At 48.4% G+C, this 17935-nt stretch overlaps 1 protein-coding gene across 1 annotated transcript; it reads right to left on the bottom strand.

The window, feature by feature from the left end:
• Nucleotides 1-2891: 2891 nt before the first annotated feature.
• On the bottom strand, nucleotides 2892-15674 carry LOC149327810 (uncharacterized). The gene is made up of 5 exons (XM_089562934.1): nucleotides 15584-15674; nucleotides 7252-7378; nucleotides 6223-6356; nucleotides 3999-4086; nucleotides 2892-3132 (listed from the first exon to the last, which is right to left on the bottom strand). The coding sequence occupies exons 1-5, from the start codon at nucleotides 15672-15674 to the stop codon at nucleotides 2892-2894; spliced, it is 681 nt and encodes a 226-aa protein (XP_089419060.1).
• Nucleotides 15675-17935: the final 2261 nt, after the last annotated feature.

Raw genomic sequence — 17935 nt, 5'->3', positions numbered from 1 at the left:
TCGTGTTACTTACTGAGCTGTTTTGCGACAACTCTATGAACGAAATTCTTCTCTCTGAAAGGATTAGGCACACATGACAGTTTGAACATGCCTCTCAGCCGATGCTTAGCGTAAATGCCTAAGCTTCTCGTAGTTTTCTGTCTTCCTGACCAAAATCACACCTTGCACAGAGCTCGGTCGCTTACGTCTGCAAATGAGGCACTAAAAACGAACGTGACAGAAGCGTAAATTGCGTGCTGCTGTTACTACGAACCACATGATCACAATGCACACTGCAGGCGCTCGCTAACACAAAAAAATAAACAGAACAACGCGACTTGTGTCTTTTAAAACACAGCAATTATTTACAGCGCCCTCTACTCCGGCGGCAAGGGGAGTCACGTGATCCATCTTGGGTCGCAAGATTGACGCTAGCGCCGCTCGCGCCCAATAACGCAAAAAAAAAATGCAAGTGAACAACTGAAACGGAATCAAAAGTGATTGTGCACTTGCAGTAAACGAAACATACTCGCGTGAACTTAGCTGAAAAGTTTAAGAAAACTTTATTCGAGCATTGAGCCATCTTTGTAGCTGTACTATCTCAGTAGGCTGTCTAGCTATTGACATTACCATGCATCGCCAACTGCTTTGCAGTGCGTCAGAGCAGCAGCACATCTTTTGTTTAAGTTTGAAGTGGAAACAGTAGTTTGATTTTACTGCAATGAAAGTAAGCTTCTTTCGCTTTAGTTAAGAGTGGACAGATAACACAGTGTAGTATTTCCGAACAACATTGTTGAGCGAGGGCGGACGCTACGACAACAAGTCAGTTACCCAGTTTCCAGACAAATCCAAAAACGTCCCGCAAACTATTATAAAATTATTTTAAACTGCGCTATAGCGGGCGCTGGCGTTTCCTTTTCTGATTTTTTTTTTTTGCAGCAGATGTTACATGGTATTGGTCCATTTTGCTAGAAACCGCATGCACCTCTAGTCTTTGCTGCAGCTCCTAAGCCGTGGGCGTCGGAAGTCCCCTGCAGCTTTATATATGCTGCGGTGTGATAGCGGTGGTGGAGGGGGGGGGGGAAGAGAGAAGGCGAGAATAGTGTCACCATTAAGTGGATTCTATACTGTAAACAGAAAGGAGTAAAAAGAGAGTAAACAATCCTCTAGCGAGCACCCTTTTATGAAAGGGTGTGCGCCAGAGGAGACTGTTTAAAAGCTGCCTGAACTTACGCTCTATACAGAAATACACCTAGATGGGAATAAAAAGGAATGAACTGTCCCCTAGCACTCCCTCTCTTTACACCTATATGGGAGTAAAAAGGGAGCGCACACCCCTTCATAAAAGGGTGTGCGCTAGAGGAGGGTTTACTCCTTCTTTTACTCCCATATAGGCATAGAGTTTCTTACTACTACCTAGAGGGAAAGCTGGCGGCGCTGCACTTCAGCCAACATGGACGCTCAAAGCATCATGGGGCGGTGAGCTACTTGTTGCGGCACAGTCGTAGTTTTTCGGGAACACGGAGTGGCAGTACTAAGGCGTTTCATTCCGAAAACGTAGTTCGTGTGTGCGCAGACGACTTTCGCGCGAACGCAGTGTGCAAAAGCCATAGTAGTGAAGACGCGACGACACACGACGCCAATAAAAGGTTTTACTCTTCCGAAATGCCATTAAAAAACCTCTTAAAGTATCTAAACAACAACATTTTTTCTGAAAACATATTTACTTTTAAAAGTGCGCCTGTTAATTGCGAAATATTAGTTTTTTTAGTGTTCATCACTTGGCCAATAGGAAAGCTAGTCATGTCTTATTTTAGGCAAACTTTGCACTTAAATGCTTTTCTGCTCGTTTGTTGCAATCCTTAGACAAGATATTGAATGTTAGGACGTTTGTAGCTATCAAACAGCTTTATTTTTTTATTGATTTTTGGCCAAAAGTTACAGTTCCGCAACAAGTAGCTCACCGCCCCATGATGCTTTGAGCGCCCATGGTGGCTGAGGTGGTGACGTGGGGTCTCCATGCAAATTCCCATAGACGGCTTGCCAGCTTTCCCTCTAGGTAATAGTAAGAAACTCTATGCATATAGGTGTATTTTTGTTTAGACAGTAACTTTAAGCAGCATTTTAAAGCGTACGCTTGAAGGCTTCTTGCAAGGAGACACTGACGCGCTCTGAACAGAATTCGTGATTTCACTTGTGTCACTGATAAGTCACATTTTCTCTGCCAAACTCTGCACTTTCGGCCCTTATAACGCTTACGTACTTAAAGGTGCACTGAAGAGGAATCTGAACTCGTCTTTTTGCCGCGGGAACTCGATCTACACGTTCCCAGCATTCTTAAAAACTTCGACTTATTGCCCTGTATGGCCGATTTTCCCAATTAAATCGAATTAACGTCCGGCTCCCGCCTTTTTTTTAAATTCTCCCTCGTACGTTGGGCGGAGTGGACCAACGCGTGGAGCGCCTTTCACCCAGTCCCGCGGCGGCTTGCCACTCTGCCATCGGCGGAGTAATACGTAGTAGTCCGTACAAGCAAATAGTCCGCACGTATTTTTATTTCTGCGGGCTTATTTTGCAGCTATATTATCTGCGAATGAAACTATTTATTCACGGAAACCTAAAAAAACAAAATAAAGCGAAAGCAAAGCCTCCACGGAGCTGGCTGCAAGGCACTCCACGCGTTGGTCGACTCCGCCCACCGTACCAGGGAGAATTAAAAAAAAAAGGCGGTAGTCGGGCGTTAATTCGATTTAATTAGGAAAATCAGACACACAGGGCAATAAATCGAAGTTTCTAAGAATGCTCAGAACGTGTAGATCCAGTTCCCATGGCAAAAAGACGAGTTCAGATTCCTCTTCAGTGCACCTTTAAGGTTGCTACCTTCGCATTTATTTTATTCACCCTTGGTTTTTCTACACGCTTCCTAAGCGTAAGGAAAAGATGGTGGCCACTAGTCCCAAGATGTAGCTGTGCGGGACAGTAGTGGCCTGGGAGCTGTGGAGGTCGGGACTGAACTCAGACGGCACTTCACAGCCATGCATCATCAGTAGCGCCGAGTGCAGCCTCTTGTTAAATTGGTTTAGCGTGTCGTAGTCCCTAGGGGAAGTTTGCTGGAGCACCTTGGCGACACACGTTGCACTGGCTCTGGTCTCTCTGCACAGAAAAAAAAATGAAAATTTACAACGCAACATTACTCGGGATTGAGCTGAAATTAAAGTTCCATCTCTCGCTCTCTAACTGGACATTTTTTCAAGGAAGCAACATTTACCAGAAGCGCACTCTTGTTCATTGATGTTGTAGACATTCAAGCGTGGACGGCTGTACAGCAAAGTCATTGGGAAGAAATGGTAAAAGAGTACAGACACCCAATTTTGGCGTCAAGTTTTCTTCTCTGCAGTGATGTGGAAGGCACTACTGCGAATGATGCACCACGCGATGTTCGCCTATGAACGCTAAACAATTTATACTCGAATTTTTCTACCATGTTGCTTCGGTTTCAACAGCCGAGTAATGACTGTGACGTAATTGTGTGCTTATAGGCCCCGTACGCGGGCATGAAAAAACTGCAGTGTACTCGCTGCTTCTACATTAGGTCTCATTCCGTCTATTGAGACAGGTTAGCTTTAGCATTGTAGTGAACTGAAACGACAAAGCAGTGATTTTATCGCAGTTTTTTCTCGCCTTACGGGACCTTGATAAGCACACGTTGACGTCGCAGTCATCGTTCGTCCACTTCGGCTGTTGAAACCAAAACCGAAATAGCACGAGAAAGTAATTCATCATAAATAATAAATTGGTCGTAGGATGGTAATCCATGTATAATAATGACTCACGCATCATCACAAAGAAGAAAACACGCACCCTAAAGTTAGGGTTCTATACTCCTTTAACAGCCGATTCCTTTAGAGTTGCCAAATTAGTTCCATAGCGTGCAAAAATTTATCAATCTAACAGGAAGCATGCTGGCAGCACCGCTGTAACCAGCTTGATTTTTCGACATTGTCTACGTTTTTTCTCACCTGCATTGATCGACTGACTGGACCGGGTATTTTTGAAGGCACCGCTGCAGCAAAGTGTGTGGGACGGACGCAGCAACCTTGAGATAGCCTAGGAAGTAGACATTTATTGAATTAAAACAGATCATCGCACGCGCTATGTAAACCACATCCGTAAAACGCGTTATCCTGTCATAATACAGAGAGACCTGTTTACGCGACACTTTCAATCGCTGACGACTCGTAAACACATTACGCGAGTATGTTCTCACATCCTGCACTTGTTCGCTCTTCGGGTAGGACGCGGTTACCGGTTATAACTTAACCACCACGTGCAAGCAATCCGCGCTTCGTTTTCCCTCTGTCGTCATCGGGTGGGATGCGCGATCGTAAACGTTTCGAGACCGCTCTCAGAAGCTGCACGAATTCAGAAGGTGACAGCCTGCAAACTTGCGACGGATAGCACAAGGGACGTTGTAGGGACGCTGCCCGAAAACGCGCCTTTGCATCGGGCGAGGGTGTTGTCGAAACGCCTCCTCTCTGGACTGTCGGAAACCGGTTCCGCCGCCGCTTCCAGCTTGCTAGCGCGAGGTGCTCACGACAATCCAGTGAACAATATGGCAGCGCCCTGGGAGCCCTTATTGCGAAGTGAGCGTCCGAGAGTCAAACCTTGCGAACGTTTGAGCCATCATGCGTTTGCGCTCTGCGGAAGCCGAAGATGGTGCATGTCCGCGGTGACGTGATAAGTAGCTACACGTAAAGGCACGATGGCAGCCTCAGCACGGGCAGACACCTTGGCCTATTCGCGAAGGCAGGGATTAAGAAAGTGATGAAAGGGGCGGAAATAATCATAAAAACAAAAATTCTTACCGTTTTTTTTTCTCTAGCTCTCGCTGAATTTCGCGATTGAGGCAACAAGCGTAAACGACGTAAATTTCAGCAAAGGTGGCTATAATTGCAAAGTGTACTACCCCCAATAACGACAGAACACAAAGCGTTACTCTCAGTAGAGCCACAAAAAGCCTTACAAGTAGTTAAGTTGTTAAACAAGCAAGTAAAACAACTAAGCACAATGTGTGAATGCAATGTTTTGCGAAGAATGGACTGCGTATTTTGCGAAACAGTGATATACATCCACACACAAAAAAGAAGAGTTGAACACATTTTTGGAGCAATTATGGCAGAAAAGCATAACAGGATCTAACAGGCAAGTGAGCTTGAGGACGTGAATACTAAGCTTAAGTGGAGAGAAAAACCAAAGTTTAATTAAATCGCAGAATTTTGTTGAATCTGGCTGGAAAACGAGGTAGTAGTTACTAGAACAAATTATGAGCCTCAACGCTTAATAGTAACAAAACTAAACACGTGCAATGCATATTACATTATCATACTTCAAAAAGCCGTATGCTCGGCGGGTGCTACAAAGTGTAATTAGCGCAAATTCTTAAAGAACTTAAAGTGTCACGCTGTGTCGCAAATATACTGATTCAGGGGTCATGCTTCTATGATGGAAATTTGGCGGCTCAACTTAAGATTTCTTCATTCTTTGAAAATTTTACTGTCTCTCTATCAGGCAGTCAGAAGAAATAGACATCAGTCGATGTGGATGTTCCAGCTTTTCTGGAGTTAGGACATGTATGCTATACCTTCCAGGTTTTTTAAATGATTCATTGAAGGATGTTCCATTGGACTATTGAGCCCTGGAGCTGTTGGCACTGAAACCTGGCTACGGCTGCCGTGTTTCGATGCAGGTGAAATGAAAAAAAAAAACGCCCATGGGCTGTCTCATGTCAGTGTTGGTAAAACACACCGGAGGTGACCGAAACGAATTCTGGGCCCCCTATTACGACGTCTCTGATCCCCTATGCGCAGATCTCGGGCGATGAACCCTGCATACCCAGCCCATCCTATCCCAATCCGCTCCCATCCCGTCCCAGCTCATCCATATCCCATCCTATCCCATCCCATTCCATGCCATTCCATACCATGCGATATACCAGTCATACCGTACTATAACATACCATGAAAACTAAATATTTTGATAGAATTGCCTGTCCGGCTGGAATTACATTAATTTCAGGACTTCTTAAAATAAATAGTGCTGTGGAAAAAAGGCCCATAATTTACCATAACTAGCCACACCATACCATAACATCCATACATCATCATCATACATCATATCATCATAAGATACCATACCTACTCGTTCAGAGCAATGCTGCGGCTACATCGCTAGGCACAAACCCACCTTTAACAGCATTTATGTCGCAAATGAAATCCCGAAGTTGTCGGTAACCTTCTTCGAAAGAGGTCAGGTTGGCTTTGACATGTTCGGGACAAATGCTGAGCTGATCGTGGCACACCGATGGCATCGTCATCCTCCTGTGTGGAAAGTACCGGAAGAAGGAATTTTCATTATTGCGTAACATGAAGCGCAGATAATGCATCAAAACTGTCTCTGTGCAGAGAACAAAGCGCGTTTTTAAGGCGAAAGCCTTTAATGCCTCATCGTTGTCTACAGAAGGTTGTCAGCAGAGGTGTCATGCTTTTTCTAGTCAGACCAGAAAAAACATCTTTGTGCACGATGGGATTCGAACTACCATCCTTCCGACCCGCAGCCGTGCGTGCTAATGGCTACGCTACTTCCTGCCAACGCATACCTAGTTCTCCTTGTCTAGGACGCTGGAGAGTGTTTGCAGAAAGGCGTCGAATCAGACGGATGCCTCCCAAACGCCCTCCAGTGTCTCCAGGATTTAAGATTCAGAAACAGTTGTGTACTTAATTAACAGTTTAACCACACATCAGTGACACAAGCAGCAACACCACGCTAAAGGCTTTTGCCTCACCGCACTTGAGGTCAAAGAAGTGCCCCCCCCCACACACACGCTCGCACGCACGCCCACACGCATACACACACACACGCACGCACGCACACACACACACACACACACACACACACACACACACACACACACACACACACACACACGCACACACACACACACACGCACACACACACACACGCACACACACGCACACACACACACACACGCACGCGCACGCACACGCACACACTGATCTGTTTTTTTTCGCACACGCACAAATTTTTTATAATTTTAACAATGAAATCTTGTATGCGATGCCTCCTGCTTCAGCTGGAATTGTATCATGAGAAGAAAAAGTTGGTCTTGGGCTTTTATTGGCTGCAATTCATCTCCGCCTTTCCATTGGAAGGCAGCATAGAAGTTTCTTATGACGCAATAAAAAGACATCTTACATGCAGTCTTTGGCGTGCTCTTCGACGTTGATATTTCCTGTGTCGTCTAGCTGATAATTGATAAAAGCGTGAGCAGTGAGCCTGAAGTAGCAGTACACCGTCTCCTTCCAGGAACATCCATGCGGACCTGAAAAGCGAATGAGGTAAAAGCTTTGGAAATGTGGGTGATAACTAGAATCTTCTACCTCATCGTTTTCTCGCTGTGGACTGGCAAGCCTTGTGAGCTGCCTTCTGCAACCGTTAGCCTCAGGAGCTGAAGCAAACAGCCATATCCCTAAACTCCCACCCTACATGAGAGGACTGAGAGGTAGCCCTGTTCGGCTGCTCGGACCTCGAGGCCCAGCATGTCTTGGTCCAGAGGGCCAGGACGGCGGCTTCTACCAACTGGATCCCGGGCTAGGGAGTCCACCCATTATGTAAGGGCGCTTCCCACTAGCGGAAGCCCCCGAGCACCTCTCTGTATATATACAGAATAAATGGTTTGCGGTTTATGAGGGACACCGTAGTGAGGGGCTGCGGAAATTTCGACCACATGGGGTTCTTTAACGTGCACTGACATCGCACAGTACACGGGCCTCTAGAATTTCGCCTCCATCGAAATTCGACCGCCACGGCCAGGATTGAACCCGCGTCTTTTCAGGTCAGCACCCGAGGGCCATAACCACTGCCACCGCGGCGGCTACAGAATAAGTGCTCTTAACCACCACCGCCACCACCCTCAGAATTGTACCGGAGTATCGACATAACCTTATGGGTATCTTTTCTACTTAAATATTGTAAAAAAATTGCCGAAGCCACATTGGAAATTCTGAAGTGTGCTTGGCGAAAGCGTTGTGGTCAACCCACTGTCGCATCCCCGAACCATTTGGCGCGGAATCACTGGGCCGCTTTGCAGCCATGCATCTCACTCACTTGACTGCAACGAGACATCTGGTGAAGGAGCGGCGGTGCAGCTGCCACCGCCGACGCGCGCGCACTCGTTCTACGGCTACTGTGTGACGTCACGGCCTTTTGCGTTCCGCCCCCATCGACACGCGGCCGCCGCGGTCGGGTTTGAAGCCGGGTACTCCGGCTCGGCAGACGAGCGCCTTAACCATTGGACCACCGTAGCGGGAGGCGGTAGTCAGATGGGCGCTGCACGCGTTTGCGTTGACAACGTTGTGCCAGAAACGCGGCGCTAAAGCCATAGGCCGTCGGCTTTCATTACGTTCATTGGCGTTGGCGTTGACAGCGTTTTACAGTAAGGAAATGAAGGGCGCATAACTCGCTCCCTGGCTCAGCGGACGCCTGAATCGCGCTCATAGGTACGTGAGGTGATGAGAGAGAGATGTGGGCTGTATGCGTTAGGGCTGACAACGGTGAGTGAACTCTCGCGATCAACCATTAACAGCCACCTGCCAGGGTGGCTGGGTGGGTGAGGACTTTAATGTAGATATAACGACAAACAGGAATTACCACTTATGCGGGAGAACATCCCTTTCCTGACGAAGACAAAGTTGAGGTAATACTCCGTAAAATGATGAAGAGGGCACTTGACCTTCCTGTCTCCACCTCCAATGCGAGACTTCTTGCATTGGGAGTGGTGAACACCTTTCAGGAGCTCAAGGAAGCCCATCTCACAAATCAATACACGAGGCTAGCCCAAACGAAGTCGGGCCGGGACTTGCTAGCCCGGCTTCACATCCAACACGATTTCCACATTCAGGAGCGGGTCCGAGTGCCCGAACTCTGGAGACGCGCCGTCAGAGTTCGACCCCTCCCCACTAAGATGGATAAGGAAGACCATAGTGGTCGTCGCCAGGCTAGGGCGGAAGCCTTAGCGCGCCACTATGGCAACAAGCAAGGTGTCTACTACGTAGATGTAGCCGGGCCGACCCACGGGGGGTGGTACACTGCCGCGGTCATACATCAAGAAATACAGGTGGATGGTCTCTCCTTTCAAGCCCCAGGCACAACACAAGCTGAAGAGGTTGCTATCGCCCTAGCTGCTTCTGATACCAAATCAAAACACATCATAACAGATTCGCGTTCGGCGTGTAAAAATTATGAGGCTGGCTGGATAACTCCACTAGCTGAACGAATACTAAGGAACTGCAGCCGAGACACCGATCCTACTCCCCGCTGCATAGTTTGGACTCCGGGCCATCAGGGCCTAGCAGGAAACGAAGCTGCAGACGCGGCGGCCCGAGCACTCATTCACCGGGCGTTCCCATTGGCTCCTGAGCACCTGAAACCTGAAGGTGGCTCTTTACTCTCGTTCAAAGACATAACATCTTATTATAAGGATAGGCACCGCGTGTACCCAGCCCCTGCAAAGGGACTGGGGAAAGCAAACGAACGCGTTCTACTTAGAGTATTCACTAATACAATGCTGTGCCCGGCAGTATTAAAACACTTCGATCCCGCGTTCACTGGCAGATGCAAACACTGTGGCGAGGTGGCTGACACCTACCACATGGTTTGGGCTTGCCAGCGCAACTCAGCTCTCTCCCCCCACCCAAACCCTACCAGAGAGGAATGGGAGGCGGCCCTGCTTGGCTGCTCGGACCTTCAGGCCCAAAAGGCTTTGGTCAAGAGGGCTAAGCTGGCGGCTTCGACCATTGGGGTCCCGGAATAGGGACTCCACCCATTGCGGGGCTCTTTAAGAAAGCCTCACCTCTTTTATTAAATAAAGGTTTTTCATCATCATCATCCCTTTCCTCTCACTCGTAACGCCTCCTGCGGCTGGGAGAACCTCGCGAAATACTTGCACAGACCTCGTCTTTGAGAAGCAGGCATTGGTGCAGCAAGTCGAGCATATATCTATCTATTTGTCCGACTCCAAAGCTTCCTTCATGACAGTCAAGAACTGTTAGTGAAGTATTTCTTGAAAACGGAATATGTGGAAAAAAAATTGCTGACGATTACGTTACTTCCTAATGCGAAATTTGAACGCAGCTCATCAGCTGTTTTAGCCTTTGGATAGATTCAGGCAAGGAATTCGAGCAAGATATGTATCTATAACTACAGACTTTTTATTTGTCGCACATATTCCTTCCTCAAGAAACACTCGACTAACAGTTCTTGATTGTCATGAAGGAAGCTTTGTGGTCGGAGAAATAGATGGATATATGCTTGACTTGCTGCAACAATGCCTAGTTCTTGTAGACGAGGTCTATGGAAGTATTTAGCGAGGTTGTCGCAGCCGTGGGAGGCGTTACCAGCAAGAGGAACGGGATAAAAACAACTTTTATTAGACAAAAAAAATCTTCCAGGGTGGTCCCCTACTGGTCCAGGAGTCCACGGTCTTGTGCTTCGCGTAAAGCCTCATCCACCAGCCATTTCTGGCCGGCGGGCTGAGCGGTCCGTAAAGCAGCCTCCCAGGAAGAATGAGTGGGATTGGAGATGGGGGGTACTGCCTATCGGGAAGGACATTCCCGAATGTAGTGGAAAAGTGTGGATCTGGCCACGCCATAGGTGTTAAAATCAGGAGGAAAGGCGGGGTGAAAGCATGAGAGATGGTAGGGTGAAATAAAGCAGCCTGTCTGTAATTGTCGCAATGTAGAGAATACGGCCAATGTAGCTCTCTCGCTACAATTAGTTGTCTGTAATTGTACATACATGTCTTGCTCGAATTATTTGCCTCAGTCTATCGAAAAGCTGAAACAGCTGATGAGCTGGGCTCAAATTTCGCATTGGGAAGTAATGTAATCGTCGGCAATATTTTTTTTTTGTTTTTCAGGAAAGGAAATGGTGCAGTAACATTCTCACATCTCAGTGGACACCCGAACCGCCCCACGGAGGAAGGGAGGAAGGTGGGAGTGAAAGAAGAAAGAGAGAAAGAGGTGCCGCAGTGAAGGTCTCCGGAAGTATTTTGACCACCTGGGGATCTTTAATGTGCACTGACATCGCACAGCACACGGGAGCCTTTTTTCGTTTCGCCTCCATCGAAACGCGGCCGCCGCAGTAAGTTTAGAACCCGGGGGGAATCCGATAAAGCCATATGCACTGAATTAGGCATGATTACACGAGTGAGAGACTCCCTTCTTATCGTATGCACACATCGCGTTCCGACGTGTGGCACATGTAAAAGACAAAGGAACAGACTGCAACAATGCTTAAAATCGATAACCTCACGCTACGCTGCCGCAAGCTTTCGCATCAAGCGCACGGAGGAGTGCAAAAACAAGTTTATTTTTTAGGCTGCGCATTGACAGTAACTGAGAAGAAGTGTATTGCGCAATTTAGTTCCACTGCACTGCGCATATGGTGTCAAGTTGTTAATAAAATTTATTAGAGCATTTTAGAACAGTATGACTCTATCGGTTAGGGATTTTGAAAATTAGTTTTCAGCAACGGAAATGGCGCAGTAACTTTCTCAAGTATCTCGGTGCACACCCAAACCACGCCGTAAGGAAGGGATAAAGGAGGTAGTGAAAGGCGGAAGAAAGAAAGAGATGCCCTAATGGAGGACTCCGGAATAATTTCGACCATGTGGGGATCTTTAACGTGCACTGACATCGCGCAGCACACGGGTGCGTTTTGCGTTTCGCCTCCATCGAAACGCGGCCGCCGCTGTCGGGTTCGAACCCGGGTACTCCGGCTCGGTAGACGAGTGGTTGGTTGGTTGGTCGGTTGGTTGGTTTATGGGGTTTAACGTCCCAAAGCGACTCGGGCTATGAGAGACGCCGTAGTGAGAGAGATAGAGAAAAACTTTATTTCAAGAGGAATTCGGGGCACGCCCCAGCGTCCCCGCACGACCCCACTGCACTCAAGTGTTTATGTTCCTAAGGTCCATAACACTGGCAGCCCGGCCGGTGGCGATGGTCTGCACGGCCAGATCCTCCGAGCGCAGCAGGGTCTCTCAGTCCTCCCAGGTCTTGAGGTTCTCTAGGTCCCGCGGGGGAGAGTCCGCCGGGCAGAGGAAAAGGATGTCGAGAGAAGAAGCGAAGGGTTCTGGACATAGGGCACATGCCGGAGTGGGGAAGGATGGATGATAGTGGGCTAGGGTAAGGGGTGAGGGGAGAGAGTGTGTCTGTAGTCTGCGCCAGAGTGTTGCTTGTTTGTTATCTAGGGAGGAGTGGGGCGGGGGGTAGAGCTGGCGTGAGGCTCTGTAGGCCTGCGTCAGCTCGCTGAATGAGTGCATGCGCTCCTTCGCTAATCCCCGATCCGAGGCCACCTGAGCCCGGTTTAAAGAACCTCGGGCTGGAAGGTTGGCGGCCTCGTTTCCGGGATTCCCGGAGTGCGCAGGGTGATATCGTCGGCATAAAGAGTGTTCCTCAGATGGGGAATAGTTGCCAATTTATGGGCGAGGGGGATGAGGGTAATGTTAAACAGAAAGGGGCAAAGGACGGACCCTTGAGGGGCGCCGATACTCTGAAGCGTGTAGGAGGGGGAAGACAAAGGTCCGAAGTGTATCTCAGCCGTGCGGTCAGTGAGGAATGCTTGAATGTAGGCATACGTGCGCGCACCCACATTGAGTGGGGAAAGGGAAGTCATGATCGCCTGATGTTCAATGCGATCAAAAGCTTTGGTAAGATCCAAAGCTATGATTGCCTTGGTATGACCTAGAAGAAGGGGGTCGAAAAGGTTGTTCGTGAGTTGCAGCATGGCGTCCTGTGCGGATAGATGGGGGCGAAATTCTACCATGCTATGCGGGTAAAGATTGTTGTCCACCATGTGACTTGTGAGTCTCGCTAACACAACATGCTCGATGAGCTTCCCGAGGTATGAGGTTAGCGAAATGGGGCGAAGGTTTTGGATTGTAAGTGGTTTGTGGGGTTTGGGTATGAATATTACCTTCGCGTGGCGCCAGGACTGCGGGAGGTTACCCTCCCTCCAGCACTGGTTGAAGCATTTCGTAATGTGGGTGATCGATTGGTCGTCCAGATTACGGAGCATGGAGTTTGTGGTCTGGTCTGCACCAGGAGCGGAGTTGGCGCGGAGAATCAGGAGGGCCGCTCTGACTTCCGTCTCCGTGATGTCGGTGTCGAGTGTGGGATTTGCTTGTCCTGTGTAGTGAAGGGCTATAGAAATTTCGACCACCTGGGGTTCTTTAACGTGCACTGGCATCGCACAGCACACGGACACGGACCTCTAGAATTCCGCCTCCATCGAAATGCAAACGCCGGGGCCGGGATCGAACCCGCGTCGTTCGGGTCAGCAGCCGAGCACCCTAACCACTGAGCCACCGCGGCGGGTGATCTGTTGTACTCGTTTTGTACTCCAGATAGCTGCATGCGATGATTACAACATAACTAAAGCCTAGCGTCGTCCCTCGCCTAGCGTGATTCGCTTAGAAATCTTATGATAAGCAGTGGCTATCAAAGAATCTGTCGCTGAGAAGCAGGTTAGGCCTAGCAACGCCTATAGGGAGCGGTGCGCTGCCAGCATTGGCCAAACCTGCCCTTTCTTAAATCCCGCCGTACTAAAACACGTGGCCCCGACATTCACGGCCAGGCGCAAATTCTGCAGGCAGTATGCTGACCTATACCACATGGTGTGGGCCTGCCAGTACAGTACACATATAGCCGTTATAAGTCAGTCAACTAGGGAAGGCTGGGGGCCGCCCTATCCAGCTCGGACGTGGAGGCCCAGCGGGCCCTGGTCCCGAGAGCACGGGCAGCGGCGGCGGCCAATGGCGTCCCGGAATAGGGACTTCCACCCAGGTACTTCCATAGGGACTTCCACCCATCGACCCCCCCCCCCCCCCCCGCCTCCCCTTCCCAATTCAGTACAGGGCTGTACTGAAACAGCTGATGAGCTGTGCTCAAATTTCGCATTAGGAAGTAATGTAATCGTCGGCAATTTTTTTTTTGTTTTCCAGGAAAGGAAATGGCATCTATCCGAACCGCGCCACAGAGGATGGGATAAAGGACGGAGTGAGAGAAGAAAGGAAGAAACAGGTGCCGTAGTGGAGGGCTCCGGAATAATTTCGACCACCTGGGGATCTTTAATGTGCACTGACTGGAGTTACTGCGCTACTAGAAGCACGTCTCTAGAGTCGGTGCAGTGCATTCTTGCTACTGAGTTATAGATAAGCTTACATACTGAAATTTTTTCAATCGAACTATTGATATACCGAACTGGTTCGTGTTCCCCTTCGAGTTTGATATGTCTAAGTTCAACTTGTTATTTTTTTCATGGCGTAGAAAGACGGACAAAATCAGACAAACAGAGGTGAAAATGCAGCCGTTAAATGCATTTCTGCATTAAAAAGGCAACTCTGTGAGCGTGGCGAAATTCTAGCCTCAGTAAACGCCGTTGCTTTTATGGTTTATGGGCGGTATAATGTCACAAAGCGACTCAGGCTATGAGGGACGCCGTAGTGGAGGGCTCCGGAAATTTCGACCACCTGGGGTTCTTTAACGTGCACTGACATCGCACAGCACACGGGCCTCTAGAATTTCGCCTCCATTGAAATTCGACCGCCGCGGCCGGGATCGAACCCGAGTCTTTCGGTTCAGCAGGCGAGTGCTATAACCACTCAGCCACCGCGGTGGCTCCTTTGTGGAATGCGTCAGCAGCGAGTTCGAAATTTTTGAAATTTGTTTATCCTGTCCTGCTCTGTCATTTAAGAGTGAACTGCTCAGCCACTCGACTGCACATGAATTGTGTATAACCGCTGCGGAGAATTGATACGGATGGCGTTTTCTTGGGTACCGCGAGGCGTTGGGTAGAGTTCTTAAGCGAATACGACGGCCGCCGTTGCGCTGGAGGCGAGATAAAAAAAAAGAGCAAAACGCTGAGGCAGCGTATGAGTATCGAGCGTCAGCAATATCGAAAGAATATTTCGTCATTACCCATCTTCGCTATATCCAGTACAAATTTTTCTTTATATCCGGATATCTACTATTTTGATACCAACGTATATAGCGCAAAAAGACAAATCGTTTGACATCACTTCGAATGTTCTACGTCAATTAGTTTGGCCGTAATGAACGTTTGAAGAAGTCACGGTTTATGTCGTCGGTGCAAATGACTATAATACGCTACGCTTTGGTTCGGCAAGTAATCGTATGCTCCTTAACGTGCTGAATCGTTTGATACCACTCCGAACATTCTAAGCCAGTTAGGTTGTCCACAGTCTGTTTACCAGTGGTGCCACCCACTGGTCCCGCTTGAACGGCCTTGTGTTTCATAATAACGCGACCTTCAGTAATGCCAGTACTAGAGCTAACGCTCTGCTGAACCGCTATTTCGTCGCCCCTTAGAGAGCAACAGGAGGTTGAAATTAACCAGGAGCTCAGTATTGCAGCATGCCTTAGCCAGTCAGGTTGCTTTCGCGCGTAAAAGCAAAGCAGAAATAGGTTTCTGTGCATTAAATTAATCATAAAGTAATTCATGAGCCCACCTTCCGATGCAGCTGCAACTTGGAGAAGTATGACCAACGGTACTGCGATGAAGAGCATTGCCGTCGCTGTGCTGATGCTGCGTAATGCCATGGCACAACCGGGGAAAGAACGAGCAGGTGTCCTCTCTAAACCCTTTTCAATCCGCACAGTCGCGGGCGTCGTTGGGCTATACCATATATATGAAATGCCTATGTGCTGACACAGTTGTTTGCTGTGTGGAGCTTATCACACCTTCGGCCACCATTTGACCTCATCTCTAATGCTATTACCGCTTCACTGAAAGCACTATGCGCACATATTGTCTCTTATCGTTTAACAATTGTTGAGTAAGGAACACGTGTACTCGCTTTCGCAGCAATCAACAGTACGTCAGGGAGTCACAGATGGGGCCCTTTATTCGAGGCAAAACGGATTATTGTCTCCACAGGCGACAGCATATACAAATAGCGGCCGATCTAACATGCGACTTTCCACGTCCCAGACGGCCCATACTGGGACTAAGCCTGGTCGTGCGTTACCGTGTTGGTGACGCAGCATTCGCGCGCTGTACCGGCTGTACGCAGGTCGCCTTGCTGCCAGTGTTATGGACCTTAGGAACACAGACACTTGAGTGCAGTGGGGTCGTGCGGGGACCCTGGAGCGTGCCCCGAATTACTGTTACAATAAAGTTTTTCTCTCTCTCTCTCTCTCTCCTCACGCTCGAAACTCTTTGACGGTTTCTCCTGAGGGCATCCCGCCTCGCTCATTTTGGGACGTAGTCTTGAGAAAGGAGAACGTGCGCTCACTGCCAGCTCCTCAGCATTCTTGCCAGAGACTGAGTGCAGTGTAGAATACTGCTGAAATAGGAATCTGGACAGCCTATATGTTACTGTGCCTGTCTCTCGTTTCCTGGGCGTGAAAGCTATAACGTCCCATACTCTCAGGTCTTACATTGCCAGACAGATAGTACAAAGCAGTCCGCCTGGATTGGCCATTTCGTATTGCACTGATACTCTCTGGAAAAGGACGCCCTCCAAAATCTAGGGCTAGTGCCTCCCTATCTGTGCGAGTCATAATTCAATACCGCTTTTAGAGTACTGGAAGCGCTGGTCACAGGTCGCTCGTGCCCGTCTTGATCGTGTGAGCGAGGGTAATGCCACCGCGATATTTAGGTATTAGCTGCAAGGTCGGCTTACATACCTACCTGCCATGCTTGGCATGGCAACTTCAGCGTCGGCGAAGACTTCTCCCACAGAGTTCGTAACGTCCGCAAGCAGCTAGTCACCTTTGCTACAAATTTCCGACAAATTTGCCCTACGCTACAAAACCTTGCATATCGGTCCCAGGCGCTACGTTTTTGATGAGACCTCGCAAACTGTGAAAGAAATAACAATCGCTACACCACCATCAGATTAGCAATCATCCCGCCGCAAACAACTAACCCCCCCCCCCGAAAAAAAAAAATGCTCCCCTGTCCGCTGTGTTCACCAACATACGCAGTTTCCTTTCCAAGCGCGAACTTATTTCCAATATTGTCTTGTCATCTAGCAGCAATCTACTGATACTAACCGAAACCTGGTTGAACGGTGCCGTCACAGATAGCGAAGTACTAACTGACTTGCCAGACTTCCAAGTCTTTCGGAAAGACCGCAAGGACTCACGAGGAGGGGGAGTACTGATAGCGGTGAGCCAGCAGTTATCATTGTCGATAATTGACGACTCGTCCGATCTGGAAATTTTATGGCTCCACTGCCCCGCTGTACCACACACGATTTTACTCGGTGTCTGTTATAGGGCTCCACATAACTGTCGTGATTTTTCCTGTCAGCTTAATAATTCCGTAAGGAAACTTATCACGAAGCACCCTAACGCACACATCTTCCTCTTTGGCGACTTTAATTTTCCTAATATTGATTTGCAGCACCAGCCCGCACCGACAACTAATAATGGCGAAGCAAGGGAATTTCTAGATTTCTGCTACAATTTTAACCTTACTCAAGTAATATCGAAACCTACGCGCGTAACACAAAACTGTGCGAACATTTTAGACCTATTACTGACTAATTGCCCAGATAGCGTTCAGCCCATTACGTACCTCCCTGAGATTAGTGATCACTAAACTATGCATGTCAACATCGACCTTAAAGTAATTAGGCGCTCAAAATACAATAAAACCATCCGCCTTTACAACAAAGGTAATTATGATATAATGAATGCCGAACTGACAGCGTTTTTCGGGAGTTTTTTCTCATGTTTTCATTCACGAAGTATTCATGAGAACTGGGTAGCATTTAGGAATAAACTTGATGCCCTAGTCAATGCATTCATTCCCCAAATAACTTTCCACGCTAATCCACACAAACCATGGTTTA

The sequence above is a fragment of the Amblyomma mixtum genome, chromosome 10, assembly GCF_055824585.1.
Source record: "Amblyomma mixtum isolate Tamu chromosome 10, ASM5582458v1, whole genome shotgun sequence".
NCBI classification, from domain to species: Eukaryota; Metazoa; Arthropoda; class Arachnida; order Ixodida; family Ixodidae; genus Amblyomma; species Amblyomma mixtum.
This window is presented reverse-complemented; position numbering and strand designations above follow the sequence as displayed.

Excerpts from the sequence above, each read along its gene's own strand:
- LOC149327810 (XM_089562934.1), bottom strand. The coding sequence starts at position 15,674 with ATGGCATTACGCAGCATCAGCACAGCGACGGCAATGCTCTTCATCGCA. Across the intron at positions 4,087-6,222 it reads CGACATAAATGCTGTTAAAG|GCTATCTCAAGGTTGCTGCG; the intron begins GTGGGTTTGTGC and ends TCTACTTCCTAG. Across the intron at positions 3,133-3,998 it reads CAGTCAGTCGATCAATGCAG|AGAGACCAGAGCCAGTGCAA; the intron begins GTGAGAAAAAAC and ends TTTTCTGTGCAG.